Source organism: Malurus melanocephalus, unplaced genomic scaffold (genome assembly GCF_030028575.1).
Source record: "Malurus melanocephalus ecotype Western Australia unplaced genomic scaffold, MMel_1.1 scaffold_1, whole genome shotgun sequence".
In the NCBI taxonomy this organism is placed as follows: Eukaryota; Metazoa; Chordata; class Aves; order Passeriformes; family Maluridae; genus Malurus; species Malurus melanocephalus.
The window spans coordinates 4,443,752-4,468,824 of record NW_026623233.1 but is presented as its reverse complement, the minus strand read 5'-3'; the positions used below and the strand labels follow the sequence as shown (position 1 = coordinate 4,468,824).

Below are 25,073 nucleotides of genomic sequence, written 5' to 3'. Positions count from 1 at the left end.
ACACATTTTTTGGAAAACAATGTGTAAGGCTCTTAAAAGTATCTATTCACAAACTCCAGGAATTATCATGGGATATATTTTAGTGGCATTAAGCCTGCAGGAGTATGTCATGCTTTGTCTTGCTAAAAATGAAGTATTAATAAATGCTGGTTTAAAATTTACACAAAGAATATAACAAAGCATGGGTACAATACATCTGTGATTTTCAAATTACTAAAATCATATCATTGATTAAAAATAATCCCAGAAAATCATCTCATTTGCCTGTCAATATGCCACATGGGGGTGGTGCTTAATATGATCAGTAAGTTGTTTTATGGTCATGAGCACACAAGGGTCCTAGTCTTTGAGGCTTCATTCAGTTCACATTGTCTTCAGATATGGCTGGCATAAAATCACCAATTACATATTCATATGTCATCTTGATTACTAAAGCTGACACATGCTCAGATTCTCAGGGTGTGAATCATTACCATTACAACACATTCGATAAACTGGCTGTTCCTAGTGTGTGTACCTTAGAATCTCCACATTTGGATAAAATGCATCAGCTTAAGCATCCTCCATTGATGTTATTTTACATCTAAGTTAAAAGCCACTAACTTAATAGACTAAGAAAGTGCACAGTCAACTCATGCAGTCATCTCTTAGACTGCAAWAGCCCAACGGTGTTTGAAATTTTTCAATCCTTCTAAGTTGTAGGGGAAATGGAGAAATGGATTTGCCTGTAGCAAGGGAACCCATCCTCCAYGGAAGGACTGTGGAATCAAGTCAAAGTTATAGACAAGGTCACAGCTAACTGATCAGAGGAATAAAGCAACAGAATACACAACCAAATGCTATATTAAGGTAATGGGAACCAGGGAAAGGTGGGATATTTTTAATAACCACATCCTGGGTTATGTAAAAACCCAACATTTTCTAGTTCAACAAAAAGAAAGTGTTTTGTATGCAAAATAGAGTGTATTTAAAGAATTAAAATCCAAAACCAAAACTAGTTAGCTGCTCTCTAAAGGAAGATTTAGCAGCCACAAGGAAATAAAAATAGTCATCATGGGTTAGGGTCTTTGATTACACAAACTCAGCTGACTGAAAAGGGAACTAAATGAGTTCTGTGCATAAAGAATGCATCTGGCATTCCCAAAGTGCTGGACTTGGTATAAAAGTACAGATCCCATTAGGTTCATTCTCAGGAGGGGACTTATAGGTCATGCAAAGTATTAATTTCAGAATGGTCTACAAGGGTTATGCCAGCTAGATCTTAGCCATCTGGCAGATCTATTAGAGCAAACACTTTATATTGTACTCAGGAGTAATTTCTTTATTAGTTGAGAGATAGTGAAGAAAATTAAAGGACTCACAGAAACATTCCAAGCCATTTTTTGCATCTGCAAAGAGCATAGTTTCTTCCAAAATCTACTTCTGACTTCTTGCTTTCGGTAAACTTCATGAGAGAAACCTATTGCTATGCATCACGTATTAGTAACAACCTTTTTTCATTCCTCAGTAACTTAGCAGATCCCTTCTGAGTTTAAACACATTACACTGAAAGTTGATATGCCTTACCCAGCCACAAAGTTTTCCTCATCTTTCAGTAATTAAATGCCTCGGGATCTTCTTCTGGCATAAATCCTATTTTCTGTAGTTTTTTTTAGCTCTTGGAAAATTCCACCTGCTGTCTCATTTCTGACTACTCTGGGAAGATTTAAAGCAAAGAATTAAATGCAAACTTTGATAGCAGGGCTTCAATCTTCTATCAGTAAATGAGTCAGGTCAATTTCTAGATGCCCTAGTTCTAAGTCTCTTTACTCAATTCTTGGAATTCATCATGGTACAAGAGATCCCAAATTTACTGCACTTTACACCTTTGAGAGTTTTGCTTGGAGGTTACAATACAATGCAGTGATATGCAAAGAACTGCCAGTAAATGGATCACCAAGGGGAGTAAGACAGATCTTAGACAAACCTATGCACACACACAAAAAAAAAACCAACAAGGAATACAGTCTTTTAGGTTGCAAGTATATGGGAAGTAATTTCAGCATTTTGTCACCCACAGGCATTTTTTTCTTGCAGTTGTTTCTAACTCTGATCAGAGAAAAAAACTATGATACTGATTTCCTAAATGGGCAACCAAGGCACAAAGGCAACAGATGATCGATTTCACATCTCTCTCTGTTAGATCTCCAATTGCCTCACTGTCAGTTTATCTGAGCAATACAGTGATTTCAGTAATTTATTATTTTAAAAAAAAAAAAGGTGCAAGACCCCCGACAATTTTACTTCACATCTCTGTATCAAACAAAAAAAACTGTAATCAATCKGTACAAGAAATGGATAAACTGGTAGATAAAGTGGTAGATGTTTGTAGTTCCAATTAACGCTTACAAAAAAAAAACAAAAACAAAAACAAAAAAAACAACAACAAAAAAAACCCAGAGAAGTCACACAACAGGGGAAAAAAAAGTTAATTGTGCTAAAACAATACTTTCATTTAGTACACCATGAGGAAACAAAATGCTYAAACTAGCTCCACTTATAATGCAGAAATAACTGTTTTATGCTCTGGTCTTAGGAACTAATGGTGTCTGTCTTATCATTTGTGTTGAAGCAAAATAGGAAAAAGATCACAAAAGAAAGAAAAAGTAATACAGACAATCAAATCCAAAAGYCGTATATTAGAATTTGAAAAAATTCAGTTCATAATCCCAATGCTAAACCATCCTGATTTATTGTATTAGGTTTGCAAAACAAGCACAGAAAAATAGGCTGCATTTAGAAGTTTGATACATTATTATGAAGCAACAAATCTAGAAGTAGCACTCAAAAATGGAATAAACTATAAATTTAATAATATTTTAAAAATCTGATAATGCTGGTGCTTTCTAAATTTATAATTACTTACTAATTTATTTCTTTTTTATTTAAGAATACTAGAAAATTAACTTAAGCATTACAGGCCACACTTTCAAAGGTGTTAAAAACTGAACATTGAACTAAAGCAGAATAAGTGTTACATGATGGAAATCTTTCATGGCCTTCCTAGATGCTCAGATATTGTCATATAAAACTGTAGGCATTTAAACAGCTGACACTTAACAAAACCCTCCAAAGCCAGTATCTGGACATCATCCTCCCCCTTGATCCTTGCAATATCCCATATACTTTCTGGGCATATTTATATAATGGGCTATGGCTCAGCACTTCACGATGACAACTAAAATTCAAGAACTTTTCAGCTAAAAATGACAACAACAACAAACCACAACAATTAAAGCAAAYCCAAACTTGCCACAGCAGGGTGCAATAGTATCCTCATTACTACCTTACAGCCCAAATGCATCTTGGCAAGCACAGCTGAGGGGCCCACTGAAGGAGTCCAGTACAGAAGGACTAATACATGAAAGAGAATCAAGCTTTCTCTCCTAGCCAGATCCTTTTACACCCACTGCRTAGCTAAAATATATTTGCTAATATATATACATAGCTACCCTTCCTAAAATTAATTTTCTYACCTATTGTTGCTTCGTGTGTTTGACTCTGGAGAAAAAAAAATAGATAAGGAAGAATATGTGGATACTTTTGGAAATGGAAACTGAATTTACACTTACTTCATAGTATTACTTTGCACAGTGAGCAAAGGTATTCATTTATAAAAYGATAGTGGCTAGAGTAGGTAACAAGAAGTGGTTACAAGGAATAGTGAAATTGGATAGAGAAGAAATAAAGCTTGAACATTCCCTTGGCAGTTCATTGTGAAAATGGACACAGATAAGAATAAAAATTTACCAATTTAATCCATCTGCTACAGTTTAGTTCTGGGAATAACAGTGAAGGCATTACAGATAACCCTTTGAGAATGAAAATAAAGAACACGCTATACAATATGACTTTTAGAAACTTACCAACTTATTTAAGTTCATCTTACTGCATTTATTTGTATTCAGTTATTTCTTCAATCTGTTTTCACTAAAATATTCCCTCTGAGAGACTGTCATACTGAGCTGCTCCTTTTGTACGTGTGTGTCATTTTCTTTGACTTAGGAATACTTTCAGGTCATTGTTAGTGACAAAGCATAGCTGTTAATACATAGGGATGGTTTTAAGCATGATCACAGTAAACACCTCATTTGATCCAACTCCCAAGGACCCACCCTGGATATCAATTGCAGCTCAGCCTATTGAATTTAATCCCTGAAGGCAGAACAAGGTCTATAATTCAGGTAKATGAGAAGAGCACCTCAAATCCTTAAGACATAAAAATAACAGTCTTTTTGAATCAGATACATTATGAATCAGAAAGCAAGGTATTTTGGAGAGGAAGCCCTCCAGCATTTGTGTAATTTGGCACTTTGTATGACTTAATAGACCTTAGTCATACTGTTAATTCCAATAAAGTGATAGGGAAAAGTTAAAAAATGCTTTCTATGAGAATGAAACTTCAACATGCTTAACATTTTTGTTTCAGTGAAATAGGAGGAGGCAAAACACATTTGGCACTTYACATGATTGAGCTGTGTAACTATAAAATAGAAGATGGAAAGACAATGGCATTAACTGAAAAACAAATCTGCTGTTCTTTATGTTTTGGTTATGAAATGGAAGGACAGAATCAATAATTTTTTTTAAGTAGGAATGTTTATACTAACTCTCCACAACCAAACAGATCAAATTCTATACTTTGGAATCGGCTCTGCCATTCACTGCCTTGCAAGTATTAGTTATTGAAAAACTGGTGCATTGCTAGTATGCTTTCTCACCTAAACATTTGTTATTTTGCAATAAAAAATTCATTGCATATAAGTGAGTGTTCATGTTCATGTGAGTGCAGCATGTTTTGCTTGGAAAGGATCTATCTCTTTTATAAATTCACCAGTCCACACCACCAGAATCAACACTGGCAACTATTMATTTTCAGCTTGAGAAAGGTGGAACCAGATCCCTTCCTATCTGTTTAAACAGCAAAAAAACAGCACCTGTTTGAATGTTTTACTACTGYATTCACCAGCATTACTTGTGTCTCTTTCAGTGATGCCCAGAGACAGAAAAAAATGAGTTTGCTGGAAACTTGTGCTCCCTCTGCTGTCTGAATCAAGCATGAAAAGCCAGCAAAATACCATGGGGGCAGTATTACAAATGCAGAATGATTTCTTTAATTTCCTGGCCACCCTAAAAATACGACATAAAAGATAATTTGATTCTAATTTATTTGCAAGAGGATGAAATGTATATATTTGGATTGGGTTTTCATTTGCCCTACTGCATATTTAATAAAACAGACAATGTATCCATGATTTCCAGCTATGATGGCTTGGAAACATTACCAGTGACTAATTGAATAGTCATTTGAATMTGCACAAAGCAATTTCCCTCCATTAGATTAAATATGTCACACCCTGTCAATGAAAAATCTATTTAACATCAACCCAGCAATTATAAGCATTTTGGAACAAGGCACCAGAAATTCCATTTGTAACTAAAATTCCCTATATATAGTGTAGGAATTTGGCTTAGCATCACAAGTAAATTTATTCTTCATTAAAAGTTTGCCTACAGCAAGAACTGTAAAAAAAAAATCCTTTTATTATAACATTTCTGTAATGGATTTTTAACATATCAGTACCAGATAGCCATAAGCATTAATTCATTTTCACGGTTTCATAAGAATTATTTCTCATTGTTTGTCTCTTTTGGTACCAGGAGCAAGGTCCAGATTAAAAAAGCCTTAAACCCCAAGAATATAAATTCATCCATATTCCTTCAGATGATAAAATCACAAGCACAAATAAAATTTGCAATCATTAACATCTTTTTTTTCTCCTTTCTTTGGCTTTGTTCTATTTGGATTACAACTAACACATTCAACTAATACTATCCCAAAATGTAAGCATGTTTAATTGATTATATGCCATTCTGAGAACTTTATCTGTAATCTTAAGCAAGAAGTATTGAATAAAAACCAGGAATATTTTTTCCCTCTAAAAAGGATGGCAACCCAGTGCAAAAAACTGTCATGTTGAGGAGAAATTTTTGTCTTCATTTATCCACAATTTTGTCAGAAAATCTGAGGAGCAAATAATGAGCATTTGCTTTATTTCAAACTTGTGTTAATTTATTTTGCAGATATCTTAACATTTGTAGAAGAGAATTGTAAATTTTCCTGGTTGACAAACTACCTATGACTATCACATTGATGTGGGTACATTTCCTTTAAATATTTTTCGCAGATGTGACTGATTTATGAGCCTTGTGATTTAGCTGAGCTATTCAGCATGTGTCAGCTTTGTCTGAACCTGCAATCAGTGTGCAAATTAAAGGAAACTGAACCAAATTTGAATGAAAAGATACAAATAGCTTTCAAAACTTTCATCGAATGCAAAAAAATACCTGAAGGAAGACCAGTGAGATCAGACAGCCTTAACGGGAAATCAAAGCTAATACAAATGGTATGGCTAAGACACTGATCAGATCCGACTGCACATATTCCACACTGTTCACCACTCAGAAACCTGCCAAGGACCCACTGCACTGCTCTAGGACAGAGGAACTGCTTCTGTGTTAGCAGGTGTCACATTGATTTGTGTTTTGACAGAAAGCAAGAAGACACACAGAGAAAAGCTGCAGCATGCAAAGCTGCGTTCTGCAGGGGTGAAGAGGAAAGCTCCGTTTAAAAACAAAACAAAATAACAAAAAGCCAAAACAAAACACGAAAGAAACCCAAGCAAACACACAGGAAAAAATACAAACCAAAACAAAAAGCACCTTGAATGGTCAGGTGGCAGTCAGTGGGCAAAATGTAGTAAAATCTGATCGGTCTCATGACCCACATGACCAAAGACTTTTATGTCATGTCACTGAGCCAAATGGCACAGCCTCCACAATTCCAAAGGCACTGTTCTTTAACTAAAAGAATGATAAAATTAATTTGCCTTGCAGAACAAACATTAATTCATCATGTTGTAAAGAACATTCCCCCCCATTCCAGCAGGTTTTTCAATATGAGATAATGATGAGACTCTAGGAAACRGTGCCAAAAATCCTGTTGGGATTAACTAAAGTCATATTGAACGCTGAGTTTTCTTGCTAGGCTTCACTGCATATCAGTTCCTGAGATGGCCATTTGGGTGCAATCCTGTAAAGTGCCTGTGGAATGGGCAGCTCCTGGAGGGAAGGACAGCATTTTGAAATTAGCAACTAAATCTGAATTTATCTCTAAGGATTTAAGAACTTTATTTCATCTAGATTAGAGTCCTGTTCTTTGGTGTCAGRAGGTATTTGCGACTGTCAAAAGCAAGAAGTAAAAAAAGGGCCTGGATTACCCACAGCTTTATCCTGGGAGGCAGAGAATAGCCAGACATATGCCTCCTTCTTTCTCACAGATGCTGCAATATTTCTGGATTAGGAGGAGGGGATATATTGGACCCTAACAGTGAAAGAATTGGCTTGAGGCACTCTGACACAATGGGGAGTTTATCTTTCACAATGGAGAGCAATTTTGTCTTTAAYGCTAAAAAGTATATGTTTATGTTCAACTGGTACTATGCAATAATTCCAATGTTGTCGTTTTGTACTGTAATTGTTATCTATTATCAATCCTCCTCACTCTGTAAAGCAATAAAATCATTTTACAAAAGGATAGGCCTTTTTTTTACGTGTAATTTTTTATATACTTTTAAAAACTGAAATGTATTTAAATAATTGTAATAATTAGTTTTTATTTTTCCAAAGTAGACAAACAGTTGACTGAATGGGTGGGAGTTAAAAAAAAAAACCCTGTCATTGGCAAAACCTGTGACAATATTGAAACTGAAAACAAAATTTTGTTATATTGTTGTTTTTCTTCAAAAGAAACATTATTTGCAATATGAAGCTGTTTAAACATTATCATCTATAAAAGTCCAAAATATGTTTTAAAACAGATTTAAAATATTTCTAGAAGTCAATAAATGAATTTAATTTGCTTTTAAAAATGCTTCAGAAAACAGAAGCAAAACTCTATGCTCCTATGCCAATTACAGAAATTATAATTGACTTTTAAATATGCAGTGAAGATTTTGAGGAAGAATAAAAAATGTAAATACATAGACAGGATATTCTCAATCCCTTAAAGGTATATATATATATATAAATACTTGCTTTGATTTCTTAAGTAGCTACTTACATTTACAATAGTGAAAAGATAATAGGATAATTACAATTTTAAATTACCTGAAAAATGTCTGATATGCATCTACTGAAACTTAAAACTACATATAGTTTAGAAGAATCTATTGTATAGAAAATTGAGTTTATTTGGAAATGACAAGATACTATTATCACCTCCTAATAATTCAATAAAAGTAATGTAGAGCATTGCACCCATCTTTCTCACTATGACACTATTTTTAAGTATGGCCCCTTACTTCTCATATTAAGAAAGAGGCCATGGATTGGCTTACTTTTTTATTCTATACCATCAAAAYGGTGGAGAGAAGAGACTAATTTTTACACTACCTTTTTCTTTGCCCCAAAGAAAAAGGAAAAACCCCCTCCAATTTTTTATCAGTTATGTTTTATTAGAAAAATTCTGATAAAAATATTTTTTCCAAGTTAAAGATATTGCAATTCAACAGCAATGAAAAGAAGAAGGCTGAAAACTATTATATATTTCGCAGACATTTGACATTTCACAATATGTAAAAGTGACATAGTCTAAGGCTTTTTTTCTAGATCAGCTTTGCTCAAATTTTTCATTCTGTTATTTCTTAGTCAAATAGACACGGAGTCATGAGCTGCAGGTATATTTCCTTGACATCACTGCCCAGAGAAGGAATACTGTTGATCTCCTTCGTGTTGACAAGACTTTTTTCTTTGTGGTAGTCCACAGTTAAATACACCACTAATCYTGGGTAATTGTGGCAGTTCCCATAATCTAATGAAAACTTATAACCTACCCATTCAACCTTAATAAGTGTCATAGTCTCCCACTTTTTTTTGTCCCTTCAGCTGTGAAGTAAATGAAACAAGAGCTCACCAACAAGAAACAAGGGCAAACYTCTGAACATTTTAAATATTTCATTRGTTAATCTGTAACATAGTGCATAAGGAGCTCCACACTTGTGTAAAATGTACCATCTATCCATATGCCAAAATAAGTAAAGCATATGTGCTTATGACTGATCAAGCAAAGACAAGAAMAGTCACCATTTTTATTTTCTCTTTTGATCTCAACATAGAAGGTTTTAGACAAACAAAAAGATTTATTCTTACTGAGATTTTTCTCTGTTGCTTTCCTGTGCTGGTTCTTTTTTAATCATGCTTTGCTATGAATATAATTTTAAAGGTTATCATGAAAGAAATACAAATTAAGGGTCTTTTCTGTTTTGGTTTTTTTTTTTCTTGTTATTTTTTTCCCCAGTTATGATAGGAGTTAGCAATCTCCTTCAGAATCCACAGATTCAAATGATAAAGGCCAGGGATTAAGCACAGCCGATTAACAGTCTGTGTCCTCTTCAATCTAGCATTTCCACTGTAGATAAACCCATATTCAGACTGAAGTTATAATAAACAGACTGTCCTCAATATCATTTCCCTAGATGACCTCCTCAAAACTGACATTCAAGTATTCTTGTGGAAAATTACAGTTTATAGAAACTGAAAAAGCAGCCTTGACAATATACACCCACACAAATAATCCTGAAGATCAAGCCAAATGTTTAGAAAGCAACTAGATAAAATGTTCCGTTTCACTGTAAATATTTTGTTAGCTTCAGTTCTGAGTAATTTCTTATTACTACAGGTTTGATATTTAAAATTTAAAAAATAAATCTAGATTTTATCTTTATGGCTTGTACTGTGTATCTTTAAAATAACTGCATTATTATTTATACTTATGACCAAAAAAAAAATCTCCATGGATCAATGTGGTTGCAATTTCTTCCCTTACAAAGGCGAAAGAAATCAGAGATATTCTACAGTTACCTTAGATACTCTGAAATAGAAATGTTACTRTAGGGAAAGTGTAATCAAAAAACATTTGACCAGTGAAAAACCACAAAAGAATAAAAATCTACCTGGACAGAATTGCAGAAATATCCTGCTAGTTATGTATATTGACTTCTATCACAAATAATATTTCCACCTAAAATGAAAAAAACAAGCCCCTAAAAACTAAGATRCGTTTTGTTTTGGAAGAACATTTTCACATGGGAAATTCTGACAGGATTATTTGACATCTGAAATTCAAATTCTTTGGGATCTAAAGAAAGGCTACAATTATTACAGACTTAAGCTGTGTAATAGCAACTTTAATTTCTTGACCTAGAAGTTCACACAATTTCAAGGAACTATAGATTCATATGTTATTTAATTCCACTATACTTGTTCAGACAAAAGCAGCAACATTTCAAATTATTTTATTAAACCTAACTAAACTTACCTACCTGGTTAAAGGGACTGTATTCTAATTTCCATTAGTTTATACTGGAAGGATTCCAGTGAACAAAAAGATGGAGGCRTAAGTTCATGTGTTTGTCAATCCTTTATTGAAAGTACATGATCAAAAGTTGGTTCCCTTTGGTGAAATCACACAAATGATAAGAAACAGGTCATGCCATATAATGAAAAACAACTGCTAAAAACAAAACAATGAAAAAAAACCCCTAAAATTGAGCTTCATTTTGATTGGTTATTCACTATAACTGATTTGAAGTAAGCACTCCAYATGAATGCAGTTAATTCATCAGTTATGCATATTTTCCTTTCACCAAAGCTAAAAAAAAAAAATAAAAAAATAAGTGCACAAAAAATGAATCTCAGTAAGTTTCATAATCAGAACATTTATTAGTTTTGGATGATTCCAGCCACYTTTTTTTCTAGACACAAAACAGTTTCAAAGCTATTTTAAATCAATCTGCACTTGCGAAAGAATTGAAAATGTGAATTTAACTCAATCACTCATTTTGAGATCTTGCTTCAAAAATTAATTTCATGGCTGTCTGTAGCTTATTTTTGCCAACTAGGGCTCACATAATGAAGCATAACTTGTTTAATCAGATTGTTTGGAGTACAATTTAAGGCTATTTATGTTTAGAATGATTTGGAGGCACACTAACTTAGGACATGTGATTTGTAGTTCCCCCTAAGCATCTTTATGGTCAGAAGACTGCATATTTTCCTCACCAAAAAAGCCACTGAGTTTTATTAACTAGTGGTAARATATACAGTATGCAATTAAAACCTCATGTACTTAACTTATTCATTCTTATGCTTCCTGTTCCCCAAYAGAACCCACTAAAAATGCTTGTCATGTTTTACAGGAGCAATCTTACTTTCAGCTCACCACTGACACCAAACTTTGTCTTCTCATTATTCAGCTACATAYTCTTTTATGTATGTGTTTTTATTTTCAACAGGAGATATAAAAGAAAGTAGATACCATTTACACATTATTTAGAGTAAAGAAAATTTAAAACCAGGAAGGGGAGCAAACCATGCTTTTTGCAGAATAAGTGGACAAAAAGGCCTACAGAAGTTAATATTAAATGTATCAGCCCTTTATATTTATATAATGTATCAGCCCTTTATATTTATATAATCTCACAGTAAATGTCATTAGCTATTACAGCAAGATGAGTGTAATAGGTTGCTAGTCATTAGGCCCCCAATATTTTATATTTTTCATTTGATACTAAATATTTTTTCCTAGACATTCACATGTATTTTTYCATGTCTGATTTCCTGTATTCCCTAATTAAGGAATGAAACTTCTTATTAGATTGGAGGAATGCATGCATTTATTAAAACAGGACCCTAAAATAAGACTGAGTTAGCAGAGCTGACATTCCTTCAATAAGAACATATAAAATCTTAACCCAGAATGCTTTCTCAGACCAAGCTTACATCAGTGACTTACTAAAAGATGACTGACAAAACACTGAATATCAAGAAATTTGGGAAAAAAAAATATCTATGTTATTGTCCAAGGAGTAAGAAGGAGTGCAATGAAGGGAAGAGGGAAAATATTGAGCTGAAAAGACCTGCTCCTTCATCTGTGCAGAGAGACACACACACACATGCACACACACACACTTGCACACACAGAGGCCCCATAAACACAGCTTTCCTTTCACAGCACTTTTCCTTTAAGCAGCTTGGTAGTATTTGTGTTTGTAAAGCTCCCAGTGTTCCCCAAACCTTACCCCTTTATTTTTAGCTTTCAAGGTTTTGCTTCAGCTGATGAGAGCAGGGAAAGAAGGTGATATGTTTATTGCTGGCAAACAGCTTGGAAATTCTGAGTAAAGAAGCCAATCAAGGCAGAAGGATTATAATAATCAAAGTACAAAATTTGCATATTTAGAGTATGGTTACTGAGAAATAACAATGCCTTGGTTGTGTAAATCAAACGCTCAGCAAAAAGTGAAGGGATTTGCATATCTGGGAGAAATCTGTCATGTTATGCATCAGTAACTGCATTCTAATTAGCAGAAAGAACTAGCTTGCAGTGGAATATTAAATATAAGTGCTAGTAGCATTTTTATTTCCTTGTGATATATAATAGACTTAGCTCATTTGGGGCCTGAYAAAAACAGGTCTTCTTGCCTGTAGGAAGCAATACTACTCAGAAGACCAAAGATATATTCATCATTCCATACAGCTACAATTTTTGAGATTGAGATCATGTAAATCTTCAAAGAGTTCTGTGTTACCAATTGTGTTCATCCTTTTTGTCTATAAAAAGTGGTTTAAAGTAACGCTCTTGAGAAAGGATTACACAAAACAGATGAAAGTTTAAAGCCACCTGTTCAGCTTTGCATAATAAATCACCTTTACTTCATTTTAAATTTAGTGCATGAAGAAAAATAAGCTGAACATTTCACAGATAAAAATCCTAAAAAATCCCCTGTTGACTCAATTACTATMGCAATTTTCTATTGTCTGTAAAAATCAAGAAGAGTTAACAGTAGGCTCAGAAGTTTAATAATGGAAACAAAGAAAAAAAGTTAGGGATATTCTCCTTTAAAAATTAGTATRTAATGGTGCATTTGTACCACTCATGTTCAGAAAAATAACTATGTTACTTCGCCTTTCCTGCCTTGTGAATGATTCTCAGCTGTATTTTAGCAGCAAATTTAAGGCTGGCTGACACACCCTGGCCACTGCTTGCTATCAAATTACAGGTTGGTGTTGCACTGAAACGCAAGAGAAAATCCATGCAAGCACATTCAATCTACAAAGTATTACTTGCAATGCATATTAAGAGGCATTGTCCATTTCAACAGATAAAACACAGAAGAAACTCAGCAAGATGCTCTGAAGCCCTGGGCACTGCTCATGGGTAACTGGTGAGCGCACTGCAGTGCGGGTCTCAGGGTACTTACCATCCTCTGTTGGCACATAGATATTCAAATACAGACARTCTTCATTTTGATCCTGAACATATGTCACCACGGTATCCAGATTGGCTGTAAACCAGACTGGCAGCATATCGTTGAGCAGTGACCTCTCATCCAGGTACTGCGGGCAGACAGCGGCGAACTGTGTGGCATTGCGGACACCCGTCCAAGATGATGGTGGCTCCGGGGGCTGAAATCGCCTTTCTCCGGTCGGAGGAGAAGCATAAGGAACACCCAGGTACTGCTCCACTGGACCAAGGATCTCATTAGGCAAAGGTGTTCTTAAACCACGTATTTTGCCATAATTCGTAGTAACAACTGGGTATTGTGCTTGGCCATCGATGAGAGTAAATCTTATAGCCAGTGCAGTTATCCACAGGAGGAAGTTAGAATTCAACATGACACACACTGGTGTGAAGATCAAAGGCAGCCATAGGAGTCCCATTGGTTTYGACATTATTTAAACCAACATCAGCAGGGCTCTTTTTTCCACAGCCAGGAGAAAATTAATCAGTCAAGGAAAAACGCAAACTAATAAAAAAGTAGTCAAAAGGAAACRAAGTGAGGGAAAATGCAACCTCGTTCAGGCAACAGAAAAACAAAAGCCGATGTGTGGTAGGTGCCTCAGCTGACTGGCCGTAGACAAATCCCAGTGTCAGAAGAAGCAAGGGACTGGCTGCCCCTAAGGCCCATCCCAGACTTTGGTGTTGAATTAATCCCAATGCACAGCACTTCCCACCAAGTACAGGGGTGAGAGATCTGCAGTTATTCCACTGCCCTGGTGAAATGGCTCCTTTCAGTGATGTCCAGTCCACTCAGTCAGCCTGCGGCCAAGAGAAAACAAACAATTCAAATCAACAGACAAGTTTATGTTGGCATAAATCTAAAATATTTAAAAAAAAAAAAAACCAAAAAAACCACAAAATTATATTCACACACTACTTCCATAACAAGGCCCACAAATGTTTTTTGAAACTTAGACATCATTGGTTATCCATTGTGTTTCCAAAGGCATGCAAAGTAAGAGAGCTAAAACTGAAGCCATCAACTTGTCAGAGGTTATACCACAAAACAAACATTTCTACTTCTGTATATACTTCCAAACCAAACCACAGCCCAAACACTTCTGCTTTCAGGAAGGGTATCACATTTAAATGCTAGCTTGAGGATATTTTCTGCCCTAAATAAACAGAATCTTCTTTTTAAGCATATTTACACTCCCACAGGAGCCATTCATTACTTTTGTTTCCTGTATTGGATAATCTCTTCCTATGATACGATGACAGAGTATTTTTCACAGATATGACTTCTTTTCTCTATGACAACCTAATTTACTTCCATTTAATTCAGAAATCCCAATTAGTGTAGTAAATAATTAGTTCCAATCTAGTGTGAGAACAGTTACTCAAAATTAGATACAAATTTATTGATTTTCATATMTTTTTTCTATGTGTGACAAACAGAACAATAGAAAATTGAAAGGAAAAAAGAAAACATGACACAATCTCTTAAGTCAGCTTTTGGCCTACATAGTGTTGCAATTATATAACATTACCTGCTTGCATTCTCCTACTTTTATTTCAAGTCAGAAGGCAATTTGTGCAATAATTCTGTTCATTTTTAATGAAATACAAGTCACTCACTAACCATTACAAGTCTATAAATAAATACACATCAACATTCTTCTGCCCAAAGAAATTAAAAACTTCCTTTTTACCCATTATTTAACCCTAAATCACAGACAACAATTCCATGGGTTAAAAATTCTTTTTTATAGGAAACTGATACTGATACCTTGTATTTGGTAGAATAAACCCACATTTATATATCCAATTTATATATAAGTGGACTAGCAGGTCCTCTTTTCAGTCAGGACTCGGACAAGGAAAATAATTTCAAAGACATTTTATTCTGTCTAAACTTCTGAAATTCTTCAATTACTTTATTTTAGCACTCTTACCACAAAACTGTTGAAATACCTAAACACCAGCGGCCAGAAAAATATCAGATATATATTATTATGATGGACCAGATATATATTATTATGATTGTTATTATTATGATGGACCAAAATTTCTACTGTCATTTTCTCTAAGACTTGCAATTTGAGTACCATTTCTGAAGGACAAATCATTAACAGCTCTAATTTTCATGTCCCCCACCAGGGCCATCAGTCCCTAATCTGAGTTATGTTGCAGGAAGCCCTGGCCCAGCCCCACACCCAGTCTGGATCCCGGACTCACTGTGTTCCCAGGTAGACCCTGGACCTGACTCCTCACCSTGCCTGGCCTGGTGGTGGCAGGGTCCTGTCCCTGTTCTCAGCCCACCCTCACTGAGGGGCTTTAGGAGTTCAGAATCTTGTCCTGSCAGCTCTGCAGTGCCCACAGCTCCTGGGTCATCCTCCCCCATGGGCAGTCCCACTTCAGCAGCTCCCTGGCACTCAAACAGATATGGATCACCCAAAATTCCTCCTCAAGYATCACTTTCTCTTCTGATTTCTGCTACCATCTTTAACAATGGAAGTCAGCAGCAGGTCATTGATTCTAAGTACTATTCATCTTGCTCTGCCCCATCCTGACTTTGGCACATTTTCTTGACCATGCAGCACAAGTCAGATTTTCCAGTCATGTTCAATTGAGGATTTAATCTGTGCTTAGGGAGGAGCAACAGATCTTACTCCCTTGACACTCACATTGCAGAAGTTTGTAATGACATTCTAAGAAATCTGGAATACAGCACTAAGAAAATTGACAAGATGGAATGAAACACAGTGATCCAAATGATGAAAGAAGGATAGAGAAATTTCGGGGGAAACAGCAAGTCCTGAGCCAAATTCCTTCTCTGCCTTAAGATTTGTGCTCAGTTCCCTGCCCCCCCAACCCCAACTCACTTCCTGAGGAAGGGTTGTCTGTGCAGGGGTGAACAAAACATGCAGAAAGACTAATTTATGTAAGAGGCATGCAGATTGGGCCCCCTCTCTCCTCTCTTCCTTCCTCTTTTCTTTACTTGGTTGCTGCAGTTAAGGAGACAACTGTACCCTGAACCRGAAGAGTTCCCTGACACACRGTCTGGTGTCTTTCTYCAGCTTGATGAGARCTTAAAACGAACATTATGTCYTGTAYRGGTAGRTCRTGACACTAAGCATTACAAACTTCTCTAGGGATGAGTATCTGTATCATGTGTCATGGAATCACAGAATTATTTAGGTGRGAAGTATAACTTATTAATTCACAATTAAAAATTCCCTCAAGATTTAAACTGAGAAAGTGRTACAAATTTAAAAACTATGACATATCCTTGCTTAAAGTGAAAATAAATGCCAASTATACAAACATCATTATGGACCCTGAAGTTGGTCTTAGTTGTGTGATCGGAATTAACTGAAGAAAAAGGTAGATAATTTACTTATCTTTCTTTTTGATGTGGAAATAAAGACTGAAAAACAATACAAATTACATACAAACATTAAATTAGGCAGGCTTGTTTTTTTTTTTTTTTTTTTTTTTTTTTTTTTTTTTTTTTTTTAAGATCATGCTGCATTTACCCTTCTATTAATTTCTATAAATGGAAGAAAAAGGCTCAGATAGGCTTGGACAGTGTCAGTATTTTTTTTTTTTTTTTTTAAGATCATGCTGCATTTACCCTTCTATTAATTTCTATAAATGGAAGAAAAAGGCTCAGATAGGCTTGGACAGTGTCAGTAGATCCCTCAGGTTAGAAACTACAATCACCATTTACTTTTCAGAAAATGGGCACACATTTCTTTCGTATCATTGCTTTTTGCCCAGAGCTACTACTCTTATTCTGACTTTCTAAATCTCATACACTATCAAAAAGAACAATGAGATTGTAAGAAAAAGCTGCGTGGTCCCTACAATGTTTTTGAAAACTGCAATTCTCTCAGTAATGAAAACAATTTGAAAAGCAAGCACACTGAAAGAAAACATGTGATTATCACTCCTTTCCAAGAAAAAAACAAAGAAATTAACCTCAGCATTCTCTAAAGAATGAGCTGTTTGGACCTAATTATAAAAGGTGGTTGTTAAACAATTGCAGATATGGTTTCCCTTATTTTTTTCCTGTATTTAAAATTATAAAAAAATCTTTATGGCYAGAAGGACTCGAGACTGACTAGGAATGCTCAATTAAGGAAGTTGCACTTATCTCACTGACTTTTTGAAYAGTAATTTCAACTGCTATTTTATGTAAGTATAGAAGAATTTCAGTGGTTAGACAATCTTCATTACACTTTCTGCTTCTTGAGATAAATGAAGAAGATTGGAAATAAATATGAGGTGTCAGAAGGGAAAAACATGACATAAACTGCTTACAAACATAAGCCTGAAATAACTAATAATCCCAAAATGACAGGCATGTTCCATTCAGATCCGATCTTAATCTGAATTTAAGTTTCCCAAACCGAATGAACACCATAGCGATTCAGATGTCTAACTGCAGCTTCAAAGTCTTAAGAAAACACTACATTTCTAGTACATATGTTAGGGAAATGTATAAAAAATAGCATCAGTAGAGTCTAGCACAACTGCTGGCATAATTTCCAGCTTTTCCTTCTGATATAGCCTTGTAAAAGAAACGTAACACAGGGTCTCTCTTTGTTTCTTTTATGCACTTCTGTTTGCTTAAATTCAGATGTGTTACTGCAAAAATAAGATTATGATCTGAAACAGGATGTTCAGACCTGAGTTTCTGTAAGGCAAAACACTCCTGTAGAGTAAAATYTCTTATGCCTGGAGCACACCAATWATTTACGGATAYGAAAAAAAATTAAAACATGCACTCAAATATCAGTATTTTACACATTAGRTTTACAAAATGGGCTTTCATGATTTGAATAAACCCTCAAAAAATCAAAGTTTATTCCTACTACCACTTCAAGACCTCAAAAAAACCCAAACCATTTGTAACATGGAATAAGTCTTTACTCCTCTTCAACAAGAAAGACTAAATGACTGAAAAGTTTTTAAAAGTTTATCAGGTTTTGTCTAAATATTATACAAAGAAACTCACAGGTCTCAGTCCTCTCTTTCTTGTCTTCACCATTGAACTTAAGTGCATGCCCTTATCAAAGATGAAAGAAACGAAAACTCTTGTCTGAACCAACTGAAAAACTGTCTAGGGGACTGATTGATATGCARTTTGATCTCTTGAGACTATTTAATGACTAGAATTTGATATCTCCCTCTTGGTATTCCAGTCTCAGAAGAGGAGACATTAAAAATGTTACAATAACCAGACACAGGGTGGGAAAAGCAATTTAAACCAGMTGGGCATCTGAACACACAAACAGGCACAAATTTACACATATACACACACACACACACACACCCATCAACATATTATATGGCAAAAAAAAAAAAGTTGTTGCTTTATTACACTAATTCTTAGAACTGAATTACACAGGAGACATAGGCAGGACATTTTCATTGCATTACCTGGTTCGGTTACCAGGTGGTGATACTGCCTTCATTCATATGATAATATCACAATTATGCATTCATTCCAGAAATGGGAGAGTTGAGTGCCTACYCTCATTAACCTGAAGAAATTTAAACCCACACCTCTCTCTTTCAAGTTACAAACATTCGTTTTCAAACAAGGCTGGGATAGTTAGGACTGTGTGAAGCATTCTCAGTTCTGAAACAAAAGACTTCACTCTGAGATTCTTACTCTTGGATTTTGAGAAAACTCTAACGTTGCCTTGTTATTAAGTACAAATTCCCTTGGACAGGTATTCTCACTTTCAAGCAAGCCTTATGTAGTTTGGAGGAGAATCAATTCATAAAATAAAAATTGTGACTGGAGATTATCTTTACTATGCTTTTACATCATCAAATTTTATCAAATTAAGTTTTCCTCTCATGTTTATTTTCTTGAAAGTGGACAACTTCAGCGTAAGGGAAAAGCGTCCTGCAGCTTCTTTTCCTGTGTGGCTCTCCTCCTAACTTAGTGGGTTTTCACCTGCTAAATACTGGCTAGAACCCCTTATATTTAAGAGGTGAGAGAAGATGTCTCAGCAAGATAAAACTGCACAGAATGTTGTGGAAAATGAGATCACCATAATCACTTACTAGATCAATGCAATGAAGCTGGTGAAGGAGCTGGAGCACAAGTCTTGTGAAGAGTGGCTGAGGGACCTGGGATCATTTTGCATGGAGAAAAGGAAGCTTAGGGGTGGACCTCATGCTCTCTACAAATACCAGAAAGGAGGGTCTAGCAAGGTGGGAGTCCATCTTTTCTTCCAAATAACAAGCAATAGGATAAGTAGAAATGGCTTCAAGTTGGACCAGGGGGTGTTTTAGACTAAATGTTAGGAAATGTTTTTTCACCAAGAGGATTGTTAAGCACTTGAACAGGCTTCCCTCTGAGGTGATAAAATCCCCATCCCTGAAGGCACTTGAAAGGCATGTGGATGTGGCACTTAGGGACAGCGTGGTGGGCATGGCAGTGTTGAATCTTAGAAGTCTTTTCAACCAAAACAATTCCATTATTCTGTGATCTTAGACGACATTAACGAGACAACCATTCCTGTACTGCCTGCTGCCTCCCCATCTCCCCAGCAATCACAGTTTRAAAGAGACTCTTGGCATATTTTCTGCTTACTGTCTTGTCTATGCTGAATCAAATAAWGAAGGACAAAATTCTTAAATTTCTAGTTGACATAAGTACTGAGAGCTGTGAATTATATTACATACTGTGGACCCCTAAAAGTTAAGCAAAATATTACCATACAGAATTCCCACTATGAATTCCATATCTTAGTCTGTTTTATGGCCAATGCAGTAAACAYTGGAATTCAGGGTCTAGGTAGTGAACAAATTGGGCTAGAGCATGGACTCCAACACTGTCCTGCCACAGTATGCATGTCCCCCAGCTAATGTACAGGCATAAACAGGGAGCAGTACAGGCCAGAAGTATTCCTCAACAGAAAGCTTTGTATTTCTTTTTAGTAAGAACGATTTTCACTATAGAGATGCAAGCTCTGCTGTGTTATGTGGCCTCAGGGGCAGAGGGCAGGACCCAGACCATTTTATTCACTAAGAGCTATAAGCTTATGGGCAGAACCAGAGATATATTTCCTTACCACTGATGGGCACCTGAATTCCAAGTTTGACTGTGCCTATTTTTATGTAGCGTACACTTTTTGCTTAAACATGGGAAAGGAGGGGACAAAATAGAGTTTATTAATGATATATTAATAGAGGTTATTAATGATATATGACTGTTATACCACATCAGAGATATTGACAAACCTGTAATATGGAAAAGTGTGCACAACAACAGCAAAAGGGAGATTTCCWAAATAACAATAAAAGCTCGGCAAATACTAAGCGGAATCCAACAACAACATGTAGAAATCTAAGAAACAGACTTCAGAAATTCCATCACCTTGGAAAAGCAAATTCTACAATTGTTACAAAAAGTAGAAAGAAGTTATGTTACAAAGAGTAATTCCACATAGTCACAAAATTGAAATATATGTCTTCATGCCAGACACTTGAAGTACCTTCTCTACCTTGGAAACAAATACTAAGCAGGCTGTTTAGTTTAGGCTGTTTAGGATCATGTTCATCTCCCAAAMTGTCTGTGACAAAGTCAGATATTTCGTCTATAACAGAGACATACACTTCAGGCAGCAGTTCTTCCTACTGTTAGGTAGATATTTGAYATTAAATATTAGTTGAAAACTATGAAAACATCCTGAAGATTATGTTTKAAAAGCCCAAGTGGTTAGCCTAGATTAGACAGCTAACTGGCCTGAGCTGTGCCAAGATGATTCTTTCTTTCACYGTTTACTATGTATAGAGTTAACTTTTTAACCACAGAGTTAAGAAACTTTATAACTTTCCTGTTCGCTTCTTGCATGAACAGAGTTCTCGTAACTAAAATCAGGACAAGCTTATTCTGCTATGAGTTTTTTAACAGTTTTTGTCTGTTCTCTCATTAATTGTGCTGATAGTTTATCAAAGAGGATGTAGCATYCATTTGGAGGAAATTTAGTATACAGAGTTTATACTAAAATTCAAGTATCTTCTCACCTTCCATTCAATTAATTTTATTCTCTAGGGCTTTTCTTTTAATTATTGTTGCCACTATTATTGTTATTCCAATAGCCATCTTTAATTTGTTTTAAAAACTGCTGCAAGGTGTCCTGCCTGGTGTAAAATAATATCTCTGCAAACAAGTTTATCCATTTTTTGCCATCATCTTCATCGAATATTAGCCGTTGCTAACACAGAAYTGATAAGTTTGTGGAAAAGCATTGTTTTGCTAGAAATACTTGGCTTATTTATTTTTAAAACACATGTTTCCCTTGATTTTTTTAGCTGCAATGAGTAGCATTTATGAATGACTTTCTAAAAAGACCCATACAATACTGTTCTTATCATACCATTTAGCACACTCTACCTGCTTTCACATAACTGCAAAACTACRTGGGCATTTTATAATATGAGGAGAAATAATTTTTAACAATATGATTCCAWGACAAAAGATTGCACCTTGCTACCTTTTCAAGACCCATCCTACTGTTGTCCTCCCCTGCTTGAAAATGTTCTCTTACAAAAGYCCTTTCTATACTTTTCCTCTTCTCAATTGTCTAATTCTCAAATCTTTCTCATAGACTGCACACCATCAGCATGTTCTATTTTCACAACCATAATTCTTTCCTATGACTCTTCTCCCCGGTCATTTGTTTTTAGCTTTCTTTTGTATACAGGAAAAGTTTTATGCCCATCAAATGAATCAGTGTAAAATTGATTTTTAATTTGTTGAATGAATTAATTTCATTTCTTTTGTAAAGGATTTCTGGTTTTCTTTATTTATTTGGTTTTGGGCTGTTGGTTTTGTTTTTTTCCTTTTTTTTTTCTTATATCATATCCATATGGGATGATATTGCAGAAAAAAAAGAAAAAATAGAAGACAATTTGCAGCTGCCAGGTTGACTAGGAAGGACTGATCTATTTTTTCCTGCCCTTGGTCAAGTGATTTAGGTCATGATTGGGAAAAAATATACCTTGTCACATGGCAGGAGTTACAGCTTCCTGTGTGCTTCTATTATATCATCTTAAGAAATCTCACTAATAAAACATAATACCAACCAAAAATATCTACCACAAACTAATGCAGTCAATTAATAGAACAGATGGAGGTCAGGGCAGACAATTAAATCCCTTTGGCAGAGGAGAAGATTATTCTACCTCATATTGGAGATATGTCAGTAATTCCTGTGTGATCTGACTTACACTTTTATTCTTCAAAATAATTCCTTCCATAATGCCTTCTTTGGCATGAGAGGAAAAGATCCACAATCTAAAGGCCTTGCTTGCAGCTGTATATAATTATTTATTATTCAATGGTGGGAAAGTGTACATGTTTTTTTCAGGAGTATTCTTACTGATCCTCAGAACAAGCAACTCAAATGTCCTTTTTGCCTTTGTTTAGACAGCTGCTGCTCCCTTAAGTCTGCCCTCAAAAGGATGATATAGCTATCACCTTGCAAGGCACTAACAACTTTTTTTTAAATTTAATATTGTCTTCTACAGGCATTGAAGAATCCAGGAATCCTGATTCATTATTTTTGTGGCYCTGAATTTCACCATATTTGCAACAATTATCTTTCCTAAATTCTTGCACCAAAATGGTTGCATTTCTGGACATGAGATCTACACTGCCAATAGTACAAAATGTAAGTGTTGTTCCCATATTCTGGCAATATCAATTACATATTCTGTGTTTCAAACAAGCAAGTTTTCACTACCAGACACTGAGTTATTTATTTTTTTCCTGATTTTGCTGGTTTCTAGCATATMAATTATAAACCATGAACAGCTATAGGAAAGGATTGCTCAGCTGAGGAATTAAATTCTCTGTGAGATAATTTTTCACAGGAAAAAAAACCTCTGTATCAAATGAGTTCCAATTTGTTTTTAAATAAAGGTCAACACAACTTTTGATAACTCTTTAACTCCTTTTTTTAAAGTTAACTCATAGCATACTGAGGTAACATATTTCAACAAACTCAAAGTAAGTTGCACTACTACTATACTAATATTTAAAAGCACTGAAAATCCATATTCCAAAAGACAATGAAGCTGCCAAGAGGGTGATCTGTTAGTGTAACTGCTGTGATTGCTCAGTCCAAGCTCCAATTTTCATTGGTGAAATTCTAATACATCTATTTTCTTTGTCAAGYTATTGAAACTCCTGCTTTGTTAATTAATAAACTCAGCTTGCTTAATTTCTGCGCTATCCTAAACACTTGGTCTTTCAGACACATATTTTTAAAGATTTCTGTTCTCAAATTAATGTAAATTTTATGTTGAATATATCAGATCTGAATTTCTTGTACCCTTATGTAGCTTACTGCCTCACTGTTTACACTTTTTAGTCTTGATGTCTTCTAACCAAAACAGATTCTAGTTCTGCCATTGTTTGAACTTCATATTGTAGCCTCACACCATTCCACTCAATGAGTTGTATTCCACTAATACTTTCTAATATATTTTAAATAAAAACTATTTCAGTAGTCTTTAAAATAYTTACTTGTGTTTCATCTGGTCAAATAATTATATTTCTTTTAATGTTCTTCCTTTAAACAGAACTGTAGTAACAGAATGTTAAGTTCTGTCAATGTTAACAGAAACCTCTATCCATCACCTAACTTTTCTAGTGACTCACCATCACTATTTAAATTTGTGATATGACTGGTTTGGGTTTTTTCTGTCCTTTTGATACTTCCTTGTAATGAAAATAAAAGGGTCATATTGCTATTTTAAATCCACGGGAAGAAAAACCTGAATTGCTCTTAAATGAAGAACACAGGATCATAGATTGGTTGAAGTTCAAAGGGACCTCTGGACCTCTGGTCCAACCGCTCTGCTCAAGGAGGGATACCTTGCAGCCTGTTTTGGTGACATTATTTAAGTAAGAGTAGACTGCACCTCAATGTACCAGTTAGATTGCTCTTTATTCATAGATCGTTTTCAAGGATTTGCATCTCACCTTTAAGAATCAATTTTGTGACATATAAATACCCCTAAGAATAGTCACAATGATATGATATATGATATATGATATGATATATGATATGACATGATATGATTGCAAATATTACCTACATATCTTTAAAGCAAAGCAAAAAGCCTCTAACTATAGAAGCAACAAAATTTTTCAGTATAATTAACTCCACTGACTGCAAACTACATTAGAATTAAATGTTATYTAGTTCAAGATAAAAGAGTTTTGTTTCCAACACAGAGAGACAAACCAGAATTTTAATGGATATTTGGTTGCAGGTTATTAACTTCTTGCACCAATAAAAAATGCAGCTTTTWAAGATTATAACTAAGCACCAAATTTTGTCAGTTACTTCCTGAATTAATATTGAAATACAAAAATTTAAGCTGGTTTTTCAAACATTCTGTGAATAGTTGTGTAAGMTTTAAATCCATGTTCATGCTGTGAGCACAGATGGGCAAATCTCCATCGTTGTTAATACAGCTGCAACCAGGTAAAAACGAGAAGAGTGCTATTTCATACATCTTCAGAACAAATAAAGCCTATATTAAAAGCTGACAGAATCTGATTTTGCTTAACCTGAGTAGTTTCACCTATAATAAGACATTCTGAATTTTTGTTCTAAGTTGTGGATAACAATATCACCATATTTGTGTTGTGTTT

General features: G+C 35.0%; 1 protein-coding gene across 2 annotated transcripts in view; it reads right to left on the bottom strand.

Moving 5' to 3' along the window:
• The window catches only part of NLGN4X (neuroligin 4 X-linked), a 158,538-nt gene that overhangs the window by 96,316 nt on the left and 37,149 nt on the right, over window positions 1-25,073 (bottom strand). For both annotated transcript variants that reach the window (XM_057389976.1, XM_057389985.1), the window contains exon 3: window positions 13,359-14,197. In XM_057389976.1, coding sequence (XP_057245959.1) covers window positions 13,359-13,830 — 472 coding nt within the window. In that variant the 5' untranslated portion in view covers window positions 13,831-14,197. The remainder of the gene's footprint in view (window positions 1-13,358; window positions 14,198-25,073) is intronic.